Below are 21,315 nucleotides of genomic sequence, written 5' to 3'. Positions count from 1 at the left end.
CGCATCCAAATTGAGATGTTGTAAAACACATAAAATAAGAGATTTTTAAAACAGTACTAAAAGGAAACGTAAAATAACTTAATTTTTATACTGACTGTTAGAAATGCTTAAACGTTGGATATATTGGACTAAATTAAACGCATAAACAATACTAACTGTGCCTTTGTTTCTTTTACTCTTTTCAATGTGGCTATTAGAATATTTTTAAAGTAGATGATGTGCCAATTCTTTACATTTCTTTAAATTCCACTTATATATTCTAGCTCCAATATGTATATATACAGTGTAGTCTGTAAGGAACATGGTTAAGTTTGACTCTGTTCCTAGGAAGGAAAATTATGCAGTCATTAAAAATCATAAGGACTCTAGTGACAGCTGACAGTGCTCATATGATTAATATCAAGAAACAAAGGGTAAGCAGGAATCCAACTAGTGTACAGGAAAAGTTGGAAGGATGTGCACACCCAACAAGGTTAACCTGGATGGAGGACTTGTGAAGGTTGAGAGTGAAGTGGGGGATGAGAGTTCAGGTTGAGATTTCTTTTCCAGTGACCACTGTAGAGGCAAAGAAATTGAAAGGCAGTGCAAAGAAAATAGTGCATAGTCAAAGGATGGGAAGGGAATACCGTATTTCCTTGATTCTAATTTCATACTGCCTGCACGACGCACCTTCGACTTATTAACCACTTTTAATGGGGGAGACAAAACAAAACAGAAAACACTATGTTAAATGTATGAATTATTAGGCAAATCCTGGATTTCAGGCACGTTGGGTTTCTAGAAAGTGACAATGGGAAACTATGCATATCTTATAATGGAGGAATTATGCTATCGGACAAAATGTTAGGCTAGGTTATGCCTCTTTTGGAGGTGGCTCATGGTTTTGAGGTTCTGGAGGTTTTTTAAATACTTCCCAAGTTTTCACCAATGAGCAGAGCTTAATTTTTCCTTTGAAAAGTAAAGGTGCTAGTGAAGATTCCGTCTTGCTCTCCTCTGACTCAAGTTTACAGAACAGATGCGATCGCAGACCAGAGAGGCTGGAAAAGGCTGGGCTGCGTGTTTTCCCATAGCCCTGGGCTTTACAGGATGAGAGAGCAGGTCTCCACGACTGACTGGTTGCTGCAAAGCTGGGGTGGGGCAAGGGGCAGGAGGGGTGGCTGCATCTCCCAAGGGTGCTCCCACTAGCAGTGGCAGTCAGGGCTGCCCGGGGACCCATTCCCACCTGTTTGCTTGTTGTTGGGTTTGAGGCCCTCGATCCCGGTGGGCTTGAAGCCCCCATGGGCCCACTCCAACATGGGCTTCAGCTGGTCCTCCAATGAGTCTCCGGGGCTGCTGGGGAAGGTCTTGCCAGCCCGCACCCTGGCTTTCTGGCGAGATAAAGGCGAGTCTGTGATGAACAGCAGGGGTGGGTGCTCGCCAGGTGGCACCCGGGGATTCCCCCAGCTGGGGCCTGCATTCCCCTTCACACTGGGCCTTTCATAACCAGGCAGCTGTCCTGGGCGTGGTATGTGACAGGGAGGGGCCTGTGCAGGGGGCAGGCAGGAGGCCATCCAGGCACCAAATATGACCTCTTCCCTGTGGAGAACCTGAGTGGTCAGCTCCCTCTCAGAGAGCAGAGGGTCAGAATTAGCACTGCTACTTTTAGATAAAGAAGCATCATCAACTCTGAGAAAGCTCCAGATTTCTTGGTTTATTTTCCTAATGAAGATGGCGAGGTGTCAAGTTTTAAGTCTTATTTAAGAAGCACTAGGAGGATTCCTAACTCCGCAGAGGCTGGTTCATAAATGCTGGGCAAAGGCCACTGATCTGTTCAGTTCTAAGTCCAGGGAAAGGGAAAGACAGATAGAGCCTGATGGATCCCACAGACAAGGGGAAAAGGCAGCTGTCCTCAGCGGCTGCCCTGTGTTGGCCTTGAGCAACACCATTTAAAGGAAGGAGGTTTTGCCCAGCTGGCGGGCTCAATGGTTGAGCGTCGGACCTGTCAACCAGGAGGTCAGGGTTCCCGGTCAGGGCACATGCTGGGTTGCGGGCTTGATCCCGGTGAGGGGCATGCAGGAGGCAGCCAATCAATGATTCTTTCTCATGATGTTTCTCTCTCTCTCCCCCTCTCCTTCATTTCTGACATCAATTAAAAAATTTTAAATAAAGGAAGGTTTTGATAGCGCTGGGAAAGCATTATTCACTGTTGTAAGCACTGTCCCCCACTTTCTAGTGCTTCTTCTTAATTCCGTCAGCAATGCTGAGAACCACCAGGGAGAAGCGGAAGTAGTCAGTACTGAGCGCCAGAGGGAAGGCTCAAATCCCTCCCCTCCTTCCCAGCCTGGCCCTTAGGCCAACGAGTTTGCATTCCTCTCCTGCCTGGTGGCCCTGACCCTTCTAAGCCATCCTTGGTTACACTGTGGCCTGCGCTAGCTTTCTGTATGTCTCTTGTCTTAATCCTGCTCTGGGGGCCAGGTCCTAACCACCCACCACCGTGTTACCTCCAGAGCGTGGTACATGGCCTTCCTATAAGAGACCAGCTTATTGAAGGTCGCCAGATTAAAGTGCTGGCTGAATAGCCCCAAGGCCACCAGCTTATCTGCAGAGACCTAAAAGAGAAAGACATCATCAACATCCACCTACCCTGCATCTGGGGTGACCTGTCTCTCACAGGGTAATTCCAGGGGATCAAGTTCAGATTCAAAAAAAGGGGAAAGAATAAAAAATAGAAATGGTATATACACTCCTGATGCACCCTATGGCCAGAAGCATGGTGGGTGAGTACTCCCTGTGTGAGAAAGTTTCTGCTCCAAGTGAATACAATTAGAGGCACCCTGTGTTTGTACATATTTTAAGGGCAAATGACACACATGGTCCCTGCTGTGGGCCCCTTGCAGGTCAGTCTTGAAATTCTCTGTGGATGCTCCAACATTGGGGTTTTGCACACATTCTTCCCTCTCCTTTGTAAATGTGACAAATAGCTATGATTACCATTTAGCCTTTTATTAATTTATTAATTGAACTTAGTATATGTTTAGAGAACAGTGTTTGGCACAGTGTAAGTTTTCTTTATTTTTGCTATTTGTTATCTTCCTTCCACTGGGGGTAAAGATCCATAAAATCTCATGCCCCAAGTTCCAAGGCCATGCAGGAACCAATCAGGAAGTAATAAAACTGGGTGTTTGGGGTGCTGATCAGACTCAAAGACACACAGGATGATTCATTCTCCACGGAACGTGCTCGCACTCACATATACCTCTAGCCCAAGGTCTTATGAGGTGGGGGTTCCTGTTACCAGGCAACTCTACATCCATATCTACGGTTAGAAAAAACTGGGGCTCAACAAGGTTGTCCACTGAATGCAGATGCTGCTCCCAACGCCAAGATGCTCCAATGAGCATGGGGGCTTAGCACCAGACCCCACATGGTAATCCCTTCCTTAATGCTAACAGCCCCTCACTTTATCTTATTAGCATCAGACTCAGTCTTGCAAAGTGCATTTTATGTCTCACCAAGCCAAAGCAATCACAAACAATTCATGCTTCTTCGTTTCACAGAATTCATTGCCAACATCCCTGCATTTAGAGCAGTGGTTCTCAACCTTCCTAATGCCGTGACTCTTTAATACAGTTCCTCATGTTGTGGTGACCCCCAACGATAAAATTATTTTCGTTGCTACTTCATAGCTGTAATTTTGCTACTGTTATGAGTCGTAATGTAAATATCTGATATGCAGGATGTATTTTCATTGTTACAAATTGAACATAATTAAAGCATAGTGATTAATCACAAAAACAATATGTAATTATATATGTATTTTCTAATGGTCTTAGGCGGCCCCTGTGAAAGGGTAGTTAGACCCCCCAAAGGGGTCGCGACCCACAGGTTGAGAACCGCTGGTTTAGAATGCTTCAAGGAGAGCTTGTCCTGCTCCCTCTGCTGGCCAACGAGGACATCAGCATGCAAGGGAGACTTGCCCTGTGGGAACTTCAATGTGTTTATAGCAAACGGCACAAAGGAAGCCCAATTCATAGGAAACCAGAACCTCAACTTGAGGCCAAATCCCACAAATGTACTAGAGGGTCCTTCATTCCCACATCTGCCTCGACCTAATTTGTTCTGCATCCTCACCTAATCTCTGGGCATAGTGAAGGTTAAAGGAACATTTCAAAGACACCACTCCAGGAAAACTACTGTCTGTAACATTCTACTCAAATCCTGAAGATTTCAGCCCTAGCTGGGTGCTCAGTGGTTAGAGCATCAGCCCCTGGGCTCATGTGGGAGGCATCAATTGATGTGTCTCTCTCACATCAATGTTTCTCTCCATCTTTCCTCCTCCCTGCCACTCTTTCTAAAATCAATGGACTAAATATCCTCTGGTGAGGATTAACAAAATAAAACAAAAAAAAACCCCGGAGATTTCAGAATGTGCCTTCAAACTAGACATAAGGATCACAACAGCCTAATTTATTTGTCTCTGACACCACTGTTATGGGGCAGACTTAAGAAAGATGAACTTAAAATGACTAACACCAACAATTGAGAAACCCTGAAATAACCAACTCTGCAAAATTTTTTATATCACCAGGCAATTCTAGACCAACTCTAGGCTACTTAGAGGTGCCTATCTGCCACCTCTGCAGGGCTAAATTAGGTTCACCCTTCCTGTTTCTGCCCCAGGGAGTGGGGGAAACATCAGAGACCAAGTGGCCATGGACCCAGAGGACTTCCATCCGTTTGTCTCCTGTAAGGGTAGACTGAGCTCTGGCCCACAAGACCCTGTGTGTGTCTCTTTAAGCCATTTTACAAGGAAGATTTGTTATTCCTGCTGGATACAGAGTCAAACACAGCCTCACCCATCTGGAAATAGCAAGGCACAGGCCCTTATCTCACAGGCAACTGCAAAAGGAAAGGACAGAAACGCTGTGGGTCTGCAGCCCCATGACAGTCTGCCCTTTCCTGGACTCACCTCAGAGAACTTGCCATCGCCAAACCACTGGACCCACCGCATGCCGGCCATGGCCTGGCGCTTGGAGGTGACCTTCCAAGACACTACCATGGCAGGCCACCAGGAGAAGCCCTTGATCTTTCCCCACACGAGGTCCCCTATTCCAAACTCCTTCCCATCCTGCAAGATAAACCACATGAAGGAATCCTAATGAGACAGACTACCTGGGCCAAGCACAACTCCCGCAGCCCCACTGACCCCAGTGGCAACCGCCTGAGGGTGCCACCCAGTGCATCCCTGGAGTGCCTGCCAGGCCTCCTAGGGACATTATCTACCCACCCCCAACACTTCATGGTAGAAAAAGTACGAGTGAGAACAGCTTAAAACAAAGGGCAGTGGGTGGGCCCTTTCCAGGTAGCTCAGTTGGTTAAAGCATTATCCTGGTTAAATTTCCAGCCAGGGCACAAACAAGAAACAACCAATGAATACATAAACAAATGGAAGAAATCAATGTTTCTCAAAAAAAAAAATTTTTTTTAAATCAATCTTTTCCCATCTCTCTCAATCTAAAATTTAAAATAATCTTTAAAAAATAAAATTAAAATAAAGAAATTTAAAAATATAAGGGGCAATGGATGGGCAGGATTGGTTGTTTGATAGGAATGTAGAGTTTGTTATATTAGATCTGTAACATTTAACCTAGCATTTAAGCATGAAAGATGTCGACTGAAAACTAACAGGAAATACATCAGAATAAAACAATGACAATCAGCTGAATATTCCACCACAGGCCATGAGATGGGGTAGCACAAAGCCATTAAAATGCAAAAAAAAATAATAATTTTGGCCATTTATACATAGCTTGCCATCAAATGTGAGGTGCCCGTAAGAATAATAAAGTTATTAGAATATATGGTGTAATGTACTCTGAAGTAATGTATAGTGAAAAAGGATTTCTACACAATATATGTACATAGATATGTACTAACTAGTATACAGCAGTGCTTGAGTGAAAATAAGCTCAGTTTGTTAATTATAGACAGGAAAGACAACTCATTTTCCTAAACTGTGAAAAAAGCCAATCAACAATTGCATGTAGACTATACTATGATCAACAGAATCATGCACTACGTATACAAAGTATATGTATTTCTAGGTGTAAATATATAATACTCAGAAAATCAGGAATCATGTGCTTGAGATATCTGGGAGATAAGTAGGGTAAAGGGTTATTTCACATGTGGGAAACGTACTTGAATAAATTCAAATATTATGCCAAAAGTGACCCAAAATTGTAGTCATAGTTCCCCCCAGTAACAGTATGCTTTTCTCTCCTAAATTCACCCCTTCCTGGTGGTACCTGATACTCGGTGCCGTCTGTATCTCTGCCCTCTGTGTACATCTGTGGGGAGTCCAAGTTCTCCTGTTGACTGTCCTGAGCCAGGCGGGTGTAAGGGGTACTACTGCTCTGGGGCACCACATTGTCATCGGTGAGGTCGATCGTGGGGTAGGGGCTCTCTGGGGACGGCCATGGTGTGCCTGCCAACGATGCTGTGCGCCGCCTCAGGGACTGTGGACAGAAGGACACGTAGCTTGGGCCACAGCAAACCAGGTGGATGGCCAGAGATAAGCGGCACCCCTACTGCTTCCCAGGCAAGCAGAGAAAGTGAGGACAAAGACGTCAGTTACAGAGTCCAGAGACCAATCAGAACGGTTTTCCGTGACCAAGTATCCCGTAAGTGGTGGGAGAGAGCAAAGCCACTCCCATCAAAACAGACAGTTGAGGACAGAGGCATAGAATGAGCGATGCTCACATAGAGGCACACAGAGCCACGCTCAGAGAGGACCACTGGCTTCCTAAGTGCTTACACTGTGTGCCCAAACTTGCAACAGGAGTGGAGAGTTGCTGTAACCCCTACGGGTGTTCTCAAGACAGTCAGTGAAGATAACCAGGGAGACAAGAGAGTTTTGGAAGTCAGTGGCTTATAGCTCGTTTCCAAGGAGGGGCAAGATCCCAGTCATCGGGTAATTCTTGCATTCCCACCAGAGTTCCATCCAGGATCAGGCCAGAGAGGCAGGTCACCAGGCTGAAGAGAAGCTTACCCAGCACCCAGGAGAGAAAGGAAAGGCAAGACCCTGAAAAGCAGAGGAGTGTGAAGAACAGAAGCCGGTTAGGGTTATACACTGGCTACTTTCATGGTGCAGTGAGATCTTCCATTTAGAGGTGGGGGCAGGGGTCTGAGCATCCGGGAACCAACCCTGGTAGTTGAGAACTCCACTGGGGACTCGTCCATGTGATTGCGGCCCTGCCGGCCTCGGGTGGAACGGAGGGAGAGCCTGTGCCTCTCCCGGCCAGAGGCACTGATGTTATTTCGGGTTCGGACCTAGAAGCAAGAGAGGATAAGCACGAGGCCTTTGGTGACTGCAGGCATGCGGTGTCGCGCAGGGGGCCCAGAGGACTGGGCTGACGAGGTAGTTTCAGGTCAACAGAAGTGCATGAGGGACGTAAGTGGGGGTAGGGAAGAATCTAGACTGCAAACTTCCCACCCAGACACTCCCCAGCTCATGCGATAGGGGTTAGGATAGCCAGCAGGGCTGACAGACACTCCACAGCAGACCCCACTGCCTGTCACAGCTGAAACTGGCACCTGTAAATTGGATTGAAAGATAAAATCCAAGTTTACTCGCAATGAAACATGTTTTCCCCCCCAAAAGCATGAGAATAGTTATTGCATTCTTCAGGAAGGTACTGGATCCTCAAGATGGATGGAAAGCCTTGGGCTTCTTTCTCAAAGTGGCATGAACTTGGGGGTTGCAGACCTGTGTTGGAATCCTACAGAATAGTTAATATTGAACCATTGGTAAGTTACCAGAATCTTCTCTTGTCCGCAAAAAGGGGGATGATACACATCATATCCTAGAGCAGAGTGAAATTACAAATTGCACCTGCAATGGTCAGCAAGAGTTAGCCGGCTCGCTAACATACCGGGTTGCCCGAGAGCAGTATGTATCTTCCATTCCATTCACAGAATCCACCCACAGAAGTGGCTCACATAGGTAACTGGCACTGAGCCAACCAGCTGCCAACTCTATCACCCTTGGGCACTTCCAAGAGTGTTTTAAGAGTTTAAAAACTACCATGTGAAAGAAAACAATGATATTTCATAAGCCTTGCTAGCATTTTTCTACTTTTAAAACTGTCTACTTCTCTTCAAAGTCCCCCTAGGACCGTGGTCGGCAAACCGCGGCTCGCGAGCCACACGCGGCTCTTTGGCCCCTTGAGTGTGGCTCTTCCACAAAATACCACATGCGAGCACGCACATACAGTGCGATTGAAACTTCGTGGCCCATGCGCAGAAGTCGGTATTTTGTGGAAGAGCCACACTCAAGGGGCCAAAGAGCCGCGTGTGGCTCGCGAGCCGTGGTTTTTCCAACCACTGCTAGGAGATCCAAAACATGTTTTTTTAATACAGGCCTATGAGTGGTTTGAGATGGTGCCTTGGCTCAGAGGTGGGGACTTACAGCTGGGCTTTCAGACCGAGTCCTGGTTTCCCGGAAGAGTTTTGGCATTATTGGAGTGTCGGAGCCATCTCCATCTTCTTCATCGCCATCTCCATCACCCGTCAGATCCTTTATAAATGAAACATGTGCTTCAGGATATCATGAACAGGTTATAAAACCAAAATAACTTAAAAATGAATAGTCAATCATATTAAAATCAACAATCTTAATGTTGGTCCCAGAGACCTAAAAATATTTTCAACTACCTAATTTGGTTCCAAACAAATTTTACAACGGCTCAAACCATTGGATCATGAAGTCAAGACATGATTGAAAGATAAAACCCCAGTGGAATCAGAAAACCAAAGAAATTGTGTGACGCCAATATACATCATGAAGACTTCTTGGTCTACGCCTTAGCCTAATTTGGCTATCCTCAGCAGGGAGACCTGACCCAAGACTCAACTGTGTGGCCTTCAGTATGTGCATTCCCAGTCTTTAAAATTGGCATAACAGCCTGGGTGGTGTGGCTCACTTGGTTGGAGTGTCGTGCCATATAATGAAAGGCTGCTGGTTCAATTCCCAGTCAGGGTACATCCTCATTTGGGATGTGTATGGGGAGGCAACTGATCAATGTTTCTTTCATACATTGATGTTTATCTTTCTCTTTCTCTCTGTCTCTGTCTCTCTCTCCAGTAAAAACATACCTTCAGGTGAGGATAAAATAAAATAAAATTGGAGCAACAGTACTTCCCTTATGAAACAACAGGGTTACAGCACATTTCACCCAAGGCCGGCACTGGGAAATGGCTCAGGCAGGAGACTTCACTACTATTACTGGTAACTATCTACCATCCAGCACCCTGTCCCCTCAGCTGGGTGCCCACCAGAATGGAAGCTGTAACAGGGCGAGCTTTCATTTGTCCACTTCTATCATGACTTTGTCCCTTATGCCTGACGCTAGTTCTTGGAAAAAAGTTAACCAAGTTGACAAAACTCTAAGGGAATTAACAAGACAGAAGGCACAAATAATGTCAGGAAAAACTGTAACTTGGAAAAAAACTGATCAAGTAGAAACTCTGATATTGCAATGACTGCGAAAAAATTCCCTAGAACAAGCCAGGTGAGTTATTTCCAATGTGCATCAAAACCAGACACAGAGACATTATGAGAAATAAAATCTGTCTAATTCATGTGTAGATGCTAAAGCGTAAACCAAATTTAAAACATACTGTGCCTGCCGAAACCGGTTTGGCTCAGTGGATAGAGCGTCGGCCTGTGGACTGAAAGGTCCCAGGTTCGATTCCGGTCAAGGGCATGTGCCTGGGTTGCGGGCACATCCCCAGTGGGAAATGTGCAGGAGGCAGCTGATCGATGTTTCTAACTCTCTATCTTTCTCCCTTTCTCTCTGTGAAAATCAATAAAATATATTTTAAAAAAAAAACAAAAAAAAAAAAACATACTGTGCCCAAGTTAAAATTGAACTCATTCCAGGAATAAAAGGAGATTTTGCTACATTAGGAATGTATCAATTTAACTAACTGACTATCCAGATTGAGAAAAAAGTAATTTCAAAAATTATGCAGGAGCCCTAACCGGTTTTGCTCAGTGGATAGAGCGTCGGCCTATGGACTCAAGGGTCCCAGGTTCGGTTCCAGTCAAGGGCATGTACCTTGGTTGCAGGCACATCCCCAGTGGGGAGTGTGCAGGAGGCAGCTGATCGATGTTTCTCTCTCATCGATGTTTCTAACTCTCTATCCCTCTCCCTTCCTCTCTGTAAAAAAAAAAAAAATTAATAAAATATATTTTTCTTAAAAAAATTATGCAGGAAGCAGCTAGTAAAAGACTTCATTCATAATTTAGCAAAATAAAGATTTATGATTTTTTTTAAAAACTTGGCATACAACAGCAGCACATGACATGCTAAGTGTGAGGTTGTGCAAAGTACTGTGTGCCTAGCAGCCCTCAGATTCATCATTCAACAAATACTTATGAGGCACCCATTTAGGTGGACCTTGTGTACCCCATTTAATGAAAGCTAAAGGGAATAACTCTGAATCCTGAAAGAGGCAGAGTAGAGCCCATACCTGAGTATAACTTAGCAGGCTGGAGACCTCTCTCTTGGACAATCGTGAGCTTGATCTGCGGCCTGTGGAGGAAAGAGAAACGCAGTCTATGTTTTGTGGAAGGGGCAGCATGGGCCAGGCACTTCATAAGATCCAAAACAAAACTAGAGGTTCTCATGAGAGAAGGCATCAAAGTCCTTCCAGAACTGTGCTGCCCAGTTCAGTGGCACTAACTACATTTAAATGAACAATCCAGTGCCTCCCACATCCGCCACATTTTAAGTGCTCATATGTGGCTCCTGGCTATTGTAGTGACAATACAGAAATAGAACACTTTCACCCTTGCAAAGTTCTATCAGACAGTACAATGTGAGGCGCTGTCAATAACAGGATGGGGCAATACAGGATTTTCTTAACCATCTGGGTTAGACAATCTCAGTGAGGTGGATCCCAGGTCATGTGACCTGGGGAACTGCTGAGGCAAGAAAAGGTAAGCCTCAGCCCCCTCCAGCCTGAGTGACTTTCTTCCCAGTCAGCCCAGATGCCAGGGAACAGGGTCCCAGAAGAGCCAAAGACCCTAGCCTATGCTGCAACCACCCCCACTGTGACTGGGGAAAAAACAAAACAAAACAAAACAGGGATGTCACCTCCTCAAAGTCTCAGCTGAGGTGAGGAGAGGAAGGAGGCCAAGGGCTGTGGCAGGGATGATAAATGGGCTTGGCTCTGCCTATATCCTCCTCTTCCCTTCCCTGGCAGGCAGTCGGGGACCAGACCCTCTCCCCACAATCTGTCTGCAGCCTAATCAGAGTGAGGCTCACGTCCCAGCTGCAGTCCAGGGTCTGTGCCACCCCACCTCCCCACAGGCCCCGCCACCTCTGATCTCCGGGGTGCTGATGGCCTCCAAGATCGGGGGTGACGGCGCATCCTTGGAGTCAGAAGACTGGTTGCTGCAGTCCCCATTGGTGATGATGGAGTCTTCCCTCCCGCTGGCATCCTCCTCTCTGCTGAGTGGCCTGGTGTCTCCCTTCATTGTTTCCTGTGAGAGGGTCAGAATGGATAGGGTAGCAGTGAAGCAAGGGCTAGATAGAGGGGCAGCGTACCCACAAACTTCCCACCTATGGTTCTAGGCCCTCAGGCCAAGAGAAACCCTAGGACATAGGCTCAGGGTGATACTCCTTTCCCAAGGACCCCACCCAGACTGCCCCCATAGCCTGCCCCCTCACCAAACTCGGAGGCTCAGGACTTGGTTCCATGTGGCCAGGCTGCCCGAAGGCTCAGACGCCAGCACCCAGGAGGCTGGGCCTTGGTCTGAGGCTCAGGCTGCTCTGAGCAATTAGCTGGCCACTTCAAACAATGCCATTTAGTAACCGCCTGCGCCTCAGCCTTGACTGCCGCTGGCCTTGGTCCCCTCTGCCCCTGGCCCCTTCTCCCTGCCCAGCTTCTGCGGGGCCTCAGGAAGCCAGTGCATTATTTTCCCTCCTGACCCCTTTGTTTGCTCTCTCCCTTTCCCTCAATCTCCAGGTCCTCTTCCTACCGCCCCCTCCTCCCCCACAGAACAGCTTCTCTCTTCTCCATGGCAGCACAAGCCCCGCCCCACCCCAACCTCAGGGACCCATTGGTCTGCTTGCCTGTCGCTCTCTCCTCTCCACCCTCACCAGCTGAGGCTGAGTCCCAAGTTCCCAAGAAGGGAAGGGATAAGAGGAAGCACAGGCAAAGGACTGGGACAGTTAGCAGGAGGCATGCCCCCAATCTGCTCCAGCCTTACCCGACTCTGGGCCTGTCTTCCTGCTGTTGCCCCTCCTGATAAATGCACCATCACTTACTCAGCTATGGGCTAAGTGACCTTCGACCTGGCCCACCACCTGTAACATCTGTTGGCAGTAAGAACCTGTACCTTTCATTTCAGCCACCCTCCTAATGTCATTGTGGGCCGTTTTATAGAAGAGGAAAACACACACACACAGACCTTACTACTGTTAAGTCAAAAATCCCATCTAAGAAGTGGGGCCATTGCAAAATTAGAGCCGAAGTACAGGGTGAGGCCCTCAGACTTTTTGTTTCTTCCTCTTTTTTTGTTTAAAATATTTTAATTTTTTTAAGAGAGAAATAGAAACATTAATTTGTTGTTCCAGTTATTTATGCATTAATTGCTTGAATCTTATATGTGCCATGACTAGGAATCAAACCCACAACCTTGGCTTATTTTTTTTTTAATATATTTCTGTATTGATTTCAGAGAGGAAGGGAGAGGAGAGAGAGCTAGAAACATCAATGATGAGAGAGAATCATTGATTGGCTGCCTCCTGCACACCCCCTACTGGGGATCGAGCCTCTAACCCAGGCATGTGCCCTTCCTCGGCCAGGATCAAACCTGGGGCCCTTCAGTCCACAGGCTGACGCTCTATCCACTGAGCCAAGCCGGCCAGGGCAACCTTGGCTTATTGGGACGGCCTTCTAACCAACTGAGCTATCTAGCCAGGGGCAGACTCCTATTTCTTAGTTTCCCCCAAACAATTCCAGAAGTATTTGGTACCACACCTTCATGACGCAGTTACCACACGTTCATGCCGTGGAACCAGGCCTGGGAAAGCTTCCCCAGCAGATGGCTGCCTACAGACACTAGGGACCCGGAGCCCTGTCTCAGGGACTTACCATGCAGTGACAGATTACACAGGAAGCCAGGTGACACGAAATGCAAGATGACTCACACTGGCATGCCGGGGTTCCTTCTAGAACCATCTAGTATACAGGGCTGCAGTGGTGACGCTGGTGTCGTACCCACCAGGGGGCGCTGTGGGGCTCAGTCTGAGGGGCCTATAGCACCCCCAGGCGGATTCCCACTGTCATTGGGCGGGGGGGCGGGGGGGGGGGGTCCCCAGATTCCACCCTCTGCAACTGTTCATTCCCCAGGCATGGGTGTCGGGCAACTAGACCCCCACTATTCTCCACATGGCCCAGGGACCAGTGCCCTTCGAATCACCGGAGCTAGTTAGAACTGAAGAATCTCGGGCAACATCCCAGACCTACTAAATCAGGACAGACATTTTCACAAGCTCCATGGATGATTAATATGCAAGTTAAAGAGGCAATGTTCTGGCCCTAGCCCAGCCGTGGGCAAACTACGGCCCGCGGGCCGGATCCGGCCCATTTGAAATGAATAAAACTAAAAAAAAAAAAAGACCGTACCCTTTTATATAATGATGTTTACTTTGAATTTATATTAGTTTACACAAACACTCCATCCATGCTTTTGTTCTGGCCCTCCGGTCCAGTTTAAGAACCCATTGTGGCCCTCGAGTCAAAAAGTTTGCCCACCCCTGCACCTAGCCGGTATGGCTCAGTGGATAGAGAGTGGGCCTGAGGACTGAAGGGTCCCAGGTTCGATTCCAATCAAGGGCACATACCTAGGTTGCAGGCAAAATCCCCAGCCCTATTCAGGGCATGTGTGGGAGACAACCAATCTATGTGTCTCTCTTCTGTCTCTCCCCCTCCCTTCCACTTTCTCGAAAAATCAATGGGGGAAAAAAATGTCCTTCCACTCTCTCTAAATATCAATTAAAAAAATCCTCAGGCAAGGCTTAACCAAAAAAAAAAACAAAACAAAACAGAGACACTGTTCTGGTTATAAATGTATATACTGATGGGGAGTACAATGTAATATTTACCCCCCTTGGTTCTAGGCTGTGCAGGTTCACAGTTTCTCAACACGTGTTACGGCATCTCGCCAGCCCCAGGGAAAGGAATGCCTGACCCTGCCTAATAGGCTGCCTCTCAGCACCTTTCCCTCCCAAGCGCTGACCTGGAATTAGAACAGGCTACCTGACCTATGGCCAGTTCCGGCGAGATCAAGCAGACAGAATCCCAGGAAAACTGCTGGAGTGTGGTTCAAAGTAATAATTTCCTGCATTTCACTCCAGGCCAAACCAGGGAACTAAGTAACCTGGCAAAAGGTGGGAGGCTGGGCCACTGGGTGTAAGACACCAGGAGCTCTGTGGAGGGGCAGACATGGTTTCTAATCAGGAGCTGGTAGCAGATCATATGCCGAATCAAAGTGCATGACTTCCCTCTCATCTGGGGGACCCAGAGTTCCCTCAGACAGCTCCTCACGGGGTCAACTGACTAGACAGGTCCGGGTGAGCTGTTGCCCAGCGCCAGCAATGATTAACCACCTCAGGCTTCCCCCCAGGGCTCAGCACTGCCGATTTGTGCTGCAGGCCTGCCTGAGGGACTGGTGAGCAGAGCACCTTACAAAGCCAGATCTCCACCTTCAGGAAACATCTGCCCCTAGAACCAGATCCATGGGGCCTGGAGGAAGATTCAGGGAAGAAAACCAACCCGCTACCTGAGTGCCCTGGGTGAGCGGGGCAGGTAAAAATGCTCTTTCCAGGTGCGTAATTCCATGTGATTTCATAAAATATTCGCTCTCTGTAGTTTTCACCGGAGGGTTTCGATAACATTAACTGCCCTGGCTGCCTTTCTGCCACAACCAGCACCCAGCCCATGCCCTCTCTGCCTGTCCACATTCTACAGACAGATAAAGCCAGCCTCCAGGTGCGTACTGCTGCTGTTCCCTCCGCCTTGAAGTCCTTCCATCTCCCTACCACCTGCCTCCTTATTACTCAGATTTCAGAAACCACATCTCAAAAGCCGGGAAGGTTTCTCCCACAGGCCTTTGCTCCTCAAGTAAATATACAAATCCACTCACCTGATAACAGACTAACTTTCAGTGTTTACTAGATGCCAGGCATTCTTCTCTGCTTCACCTGTATGTATTCATTTCATTATTAAATGTGGTAAATACTATTATCCCTATTGTATAGATGAGCAAACTGAGGCAGAGCGGTTAAGTAACATAAGACATACTTGATCAATGTGCCTTGAAGTGCAATCGTCCAAGGGATGTTAAATAAGAAAATGCATGCCCTTGGCAACGGGAATAAATTAGCGCTAGGGATGGGTGGGTAAGGACAGATATACATCTCCCTCACCTCATCCCACCTTATCTCAGTTTGGCTTCTAGTGATTCAAGATTGGCATTTTCCGGATAACGTGTTCCCCCAACACAAGCCAACTGCTTTATCTAGTGTGATCGTTCCAGGGCTAGAGGAAAAATTGGCTGGGTTACCTCCTCGAAAGAGGTGGCACCTTCCTGAGATTTTTCCCAGAATGGCTGGCATACCAGCTTTCGAACTGCACCTCGTCAACCCACTGTTGGTAGTCACAGTTCCCCAGTTCCTACTTAAGCTAAAGGCAGCACAAATATCTCTTATTCTATCCCCCATCCTGAGGCAGGTCCTGTTATCAATCCGCTCAACAGGCTCAGATTCATTAAGTCACTCAACAAAGTGGCAGCACCAAGACTCATGCCCAGGCAGTCCAGGGCACGTGCCTGTAACTGCTGTACAGGAAACAAGGCCACGGAGAATATATTATAAGGTTCTAACAACGCATCCTCCATCTCAGGGGCTATAGTTTTTTGGCTGAGGGACATGATATACCAACCGAGTGTTTAGCTTGACAGGAGGTGGTGATCTAACCTCCTGAGGCAGGGTGAACTCTGACCCTTTCCCAGAGGCTGAGGTCCAGCATGTGACTGAGGGGTGGGCAGCCGTGTGAGGTGGGCTCACCCTCAAGGTTCTTCCTGCAAGGCCCTGCCTCATTAGTGAACGGTGCTTGTGTTCCGACTGAACCAGGTCAGACGTGTCCAAATGCAATGTGGCAGACATAAGGATGAGTGGCACCCCCAATGAGCCCCTGGGAGGAGGCCCAGGAACTCCCCCCAACCCTTCTAGAAAGCTGAGAAGTGAGGTCATTCATTTCCTCCAGGCTGGCAACAGCACCTTGTAAATGTTAATTGCATTAATTAAACTCACAATGCAGGAAGGAAGGCTGGAGGGTATTACTAGGAAGTGAGACTCTGAAATAAAAAGGGAGAGGTTGGAAGATATTCCCACCTCCCCTATTTTAAAAAATGCCTTCTCCACAACCTATGGGAGGGGAATCTAGCCTTCTGAATCTTCCCCTTGAAGGGCTCAGGTCTTTTTTAGCTGTCCCCACTGTCCAAGATTCCAAAAGAAGAGCTGAGATTGACCAATCATTATGTACCTCACCAAAAAAACAAGTTACTTCTGATTGTCCCACCTTACAGATGAGTAAACTGAATCTCAGAGCAAGCAGATCAGCAGACCCCCTGCCCAGGATCACACAGCAACAAAATGATGGAGATTTAGGCCTAATCCAAGGGACAGAACTTGAAAACATCTTTATAACAATGTGGCAAATATAGTTATAAAGTTAAGCCCAGGGAAGAACACCACCCAGCTGCGTAGAGAACAGGGAGGCACCAGGCAGGGGGAGGCTAAGTACAAAGGCAAGGGGGCCAGAGAGCAGAACACAAGGTCCCAGTTCATTGCCTTTGCTTGATAAGGAAATAACCCCTAAATTCCAGAAGAGAACAGATTCACAGGAAAGCAAAAGCCCCCAATGTTTTTCTCAAACCCCAGTGTTATTATTATCTGTCAAATTAAATGACCCGGCCTAATTAATTCCCTAGGTCCGTGGTCGGCAAACTGCGGCTCATGAGCCACATGCGGCTCTTTGGCCCCTTGAGTGTGGCTCTTCCACAAAATACCATGTGCGGGCGCACACGTAGTGTGATTGAAACTTCACGGCCCATGCACAGAAATCGATATTTTGTGAAAGAGCCACACTCAAAGGGCCAAAGAGCCGCAGTTTGCCGACCACTGCCCTAGGTAATTGGCGCTAAGGATCCCAATGTGGGTGACAAAATCCTGAGACATGGAAATAACCCATTCCCTATGCCATTTTGCCAGACTTCCCAGCTATGCCTCATACAAAGCAAAGTATCCCTTCATCCCTGATGACTCAGAAGGCATTTGAGAATTGCTCAGTGCCTCTAGGTCTTTATACAGTAAACACTGGGCCTTGGAATATTTATCTGAATTATCAAAAGAACTGATCCCGCCTTCGCCAGTTTGGTTCAATGGATAGAGCATCAGCCTTCGGACGGAAGGGTCCCAGGTTCGATTCCAACTAAGGGCACAATGCCCGGGTTGCGGGCTTGATCACCAGTAGGGGGCGTGCAGGAGGCAGCTGATCAATGATTCTCTCTCATCATTGATGTTTCTATCTCTCCCTTCCTCTCTGAAATCAATAAAAAAGAATTGATCCCAGTAGGGGGTCAAATTGGACAAGGGCAAACTATTGGCTATGTGAAGATATTCCTTGCATTCTTGCTCATAATACCAAAATACTAACAAGCACTTAGATATTTGTCAATGGGTTGGGATAAAATTATGTACTTCCTTTTTTTTTGTAACCACAGATATAATATTTATTTACTTACTTATTTTTTCAGGTATAGGGCGTAATGTCACAGGAAGGCCATAGTGTTCTGCCACCCGTGAGGAGTAAGCCCAAGTTGCTGTTGGATGTATTGTACACAGAGAAGCCATTCTTCAGGCTCTCTGCTCTCTCCACACCCAATGTACCATTACTTCTTAGGTAATTCATGGGAAAAATAAACTAGTAACATAAAAATCTCAACAGATATGGCAAATTAAACTGGAGTTTATAGTCAAACTTTTTACCCTCTATAAACAAAATGCTAACAACCAGCCTCCTTCCCCTACAGTTTATTTGGGAAATCCTTGTAAAGGTGTTCAGATGGAGAGGGAACCCAAAAGTAAACTCATTCTGAGTGGGCCAGCATTAAGGAGCAGGAGATCCTGGCAGCTGCCATGCCTACTCTTGTGACCATGTGTGCCTCTTGACAAACCAACATGGAAGAGCCCACTGCCCTCTCCCAAGGAGGAAAGGGAGGCAGAGGGCCAATTTTCTGAAAAGTGACTGCCTTGGCTCTGCTTCTCACAGTGGGCTACAGCCATTGCTAACGCCAATGCCTCAAATCTCAACCCATCTATAAACCAACAGTGGAGGTACTGATTAAGCCTATTTACAATCTAATAGTATGACCTGTCCATATGACAACTGTCCGTATCCTGTCACACAGGATTCTACTGCTAAAAACTGACCTGGCCCAAAGCTCTAAGACCTGTATGCAAGGACAGTCATGCTGTTCCATGTGTCATAGCAAAAGCTGCAACAAACGGCCAATAGAGACTGGCCAAAGTATATACAGCTAAACTGGGGAACACTGCTGAGAGGTTAAGAATGAGGTAACTGCCCAGCCGGCATGGCTCAGTGGTTGAGCATCGAACTATGAACCAGGAGGTCATGGCTCCGTTCCCAGTCAGGGCACATGCCCAGGTTGCAGACTCCAATTCCAGTGTGTGGCGTGCAGAAGAGGCAGCCAATTGATGATTCTCTCTCATCATTGATGTTCCTGTGTCTCTCTCTCTCTCTCTCTCTCTCTCTCTCTCTCTCTCCCTTCCTCTCTGAAATCAATAGAAATATATTTAAAAAAAAAAAAAAAAGAAGAAGAAGAATGAGGTAACTAGCCCTGCCAGTTTAGCTTGGTGGCTGAACATTGACCTAGGAACCAGGAGGTCACGGTTCTATTCCTGGTTAGGGCACATGCTGGGGTTGCAGGCTGGATCCGGAGTAAAGGGTGTGCTGGAGGCAGCCAATTGATGCATTGCTCTTGCATGGATGTTTCTCTCCCTCTCCCTTCCTCTCTCTAAAAATCAATTTTTTAAAATTATCTTTATTGATTTCAGAGAGGAAGGGAGAGAGAGATAGAAACATTAATGATAAGAGAGAATCATTGATTGGCTGCCTCCTGCATACCCCCTACTGGGAATCAAGCCAGCAACCTGGGCATGTGCCCTTGACTGGAATAGAACCTAGGACCCTTTAGTCCACAGGTCGACACTCTATCCACTGAGCCAATCCGGCTAGGGCTTAAAATATTTTTTGAAAAACCAAAAAGTTACCTGAGGTAGAGTAACAGGTTCCAGGCCTACCCCTCTCAGCACAGCGGTGCAGTGTAGCAGGCCTGCAGACAAAGCATCTTAACCCAACACATCCGTGCATCCTACCAGCTTTGTGGCTCCAAGCCAAGTAAGTGCAGACTAGGGTCTCAAAGAAATTTAACAGCATTTCAGTCAAGATTCCACTCCTCGCTAGCTGTGTGGCCTTATGTAATGGTGACAACATTTAGTATTAGAGCAATAATATATCAATATGTAATATAACTGTGCATATAGCTCAACACATAACATCCTAGGACAGTTTAAGACACTGGGAAAGGCCACTCTTACCCATTCATCAGATAGGAGGTTCCTGCTAAGCGCCAGGAACCATGCTCAGCACTGAGAATCAAAGGCAGACAAAGGCCAGATAACCCCTGTCTTCATGCAGCTGCCAGTGGGTTCAGAGAGGGTGTAGGGAAAAGAAAGCTAGGAGACAGTTACAATAATAACAAGATTGGTTCATCCCAAAATCTACACTATTCTTATACTACAGATACCCTTTTGCCAAGAGCTCAAGACAAGATCCTACACATTTGCTCAGAATTTTCCAAATCCAGCTGCACACTGCCTCCCATGTAACCCAGGAAAATCCAGAACAACCCTGCAAATCTGTCAACAGCACCTGCCTGTTCAGGCATCCAGCCTAGTTAACACTCCATTTCTCACCGCATCCCAGTTGAGCTGGTTTCTTCCTACTCACTCTCAGTGTCTCCTGTGGTTCCATTGCTGCAGTTACATGGCACTCAGAGCAATGCCTGCTTTTGCTGCTTTAGCCAAGTTACAGAACACAGCCAAGGCGCCAGGGGCCAGGGGCCCAGCACTGTGCTGGCTACTGGAAAAACTGACCAATAGGCATTATCCCTTCTCCAGGAGCCGAGTCCAGTGAAAGCCTGGGAACCAGCCCCAGTGGTGGTCCACGCATGTTTACTTGCAACAGGAAGCAAATGCAACTGGAAACAAATGCTACTTAGGAAGAGGCCAAATTAACCTAAGGTGGGGCTGCAGGGAAGGATAGAAAAGAAATAGGTACCCCCGCTCCCCTTTTCCAGCCTGTTCTAGAGGCAACCAGTCCTCCACCCAGCATGCAACAGAGGAGAGGACTGAGGGCAGACGGAGACCTCCCTCCCCACCCCCCCCCCCCAGCAGTACCCTTCCCCTACAGCCAGGCCTGTACCTCCTAGACAGGGCACCAGAAGATTCCTCTGCTCTGAAAAATAAGACAGACCCAACAACCAAGAACTTCCTTCAGATCTTGGGAAACCAAAAGACAAGTTCAAGGCATTGTCTCACAAAGAAATCCTTCAGTACTCAAGTCCCAGACAATTTTGGTTGCTCTCAAATACGGTGATAAAGTTTGAAAACCGTAAAAAACGAAACAAAAAAACTCCCACTATATTCAGAAATAAATGTTAAAGGTATCACTAAACATTAGAATTAATCTTCTCAGGGAGATAAAAACGAGATGAAGATACCATTACAAACGGGATTTGTAGAAATAGAACTCTTCAAAACACAACAGAGGGTTTGGTAGCTGAGGGTATCACCTAGAAAATAAAACAGTAAAGGCAAATGGTCACTCAGTCAATATGGCTGAGTGGTTGAGCGTGGCCCTATGAACCAGGAGGTCATGGTTCGATTCCTGGTCAGGGCACATGCCTGCAGGGGGGGTGGAGGGCTCCATCCAGTAGGGGGCGTGCAGAAGGCAGCCGATAACTGATTCTTTCTTGTCATTATGTTTCCATTTCTCTCTTACTCTCCCTCTCTGAAATCAACAAATGATCACAGGAAATTCCACCAGGCCAGGAGACTCAACATCTGAATAAGAATTATAGAATGAGAGCAGGAAAAAAAAAAAACAAGGGAGATG

General features: G+C 47.1%; 1 protein-coding gene and 1 non-coding gene across 11 annotated transcripts in view; both read right to left on the bottom strand.

The window, feature by feature from the left end:
* The window catches only part of DNMT3B (DNA methyltransferase 3 beta), a 38,954-nt gene that overhangs the window by 12,807 nt on the left and 4,832 nt on the right, over positions 1 to 21,315 (bottom strand). For 4 of the 10 annotated variants that reach the window (XR_009454068.1, XM_059705868.1, XM_059705866.1 and 1 more), the window contains exons 2-10: positions 11,368 to 11,530; positions 10,516 to 10,577; positions 8,450 to 8,557; positions 7,186 to 7,311; positions 6,288 to 6,497; positions 4,949 to 5,107; positions 2,481 to 2,588; positions 1,223 to 1,367; positions 465 to 686 (exon numbers count right to left, since the gene is read on the bottom strand). Coding sequence is in view for 9 of the 10 variants with exons in the window: in XM_059705868.1 (XP_059561851.1) it covers positions 465 to 686; positions 1,223 to 1,367; positions 2,481 to 2,588; positions 4,949 to 5,107; positions 6,288 to 6,497; positions 7,186 to 7,311; positions 8,450 to 8,557; positions 10,516 to 10,577; positions 11,368 to 11,524 (1,297 nt within the window). In the remaining variant the exon portion in view is untranslated. The remainder of the gene's footprint in view (positions 1 to 464; positions 687 to 1,222; positions 1,368 to 2,480; positions 2,589 to 4,948; positions 5,108 to 6,287; positions 6,498 to 7,185; positions 7,312 to 8,449; positions 8,558 to 10,515; positions 10,578 to 11,367; positions 11,531 to 21,315) is intronic. The other 6 variants (XM_059705870.1, XM_059705869.1, XM_059705863.1 and 3 more) reach the window with 5 other exon arrangements.
* Positions 17,871 to 17,999, bottom strand: LOC132240404 (small nucleolar RNA SNORA11). Its single transcript, XR_009454314.1, has one exon. It is a non-coding gene; the product is annotated as a small nucleolar RNA SNORA11 (small nucleolar RNA).

This window comes from Myotis daubentonii, chromosome 8 (assembly GCF_963259705.1).
Source record: "Myotis daubentonii chromosome 8, mMyoDau2.1, whole genome shotgun sequence".
Taxonomy (NCBI): Eukaryota; Metazoa; Chordata; class Mammalia; order Chiroptera; family Vespertilionidae; genus Myotis; species Myotis daubentonii.
Note: the sequence above shows the minus strand (reverse complement) of the source record. Positions and strands in the feature narration are given on the sequence as shown.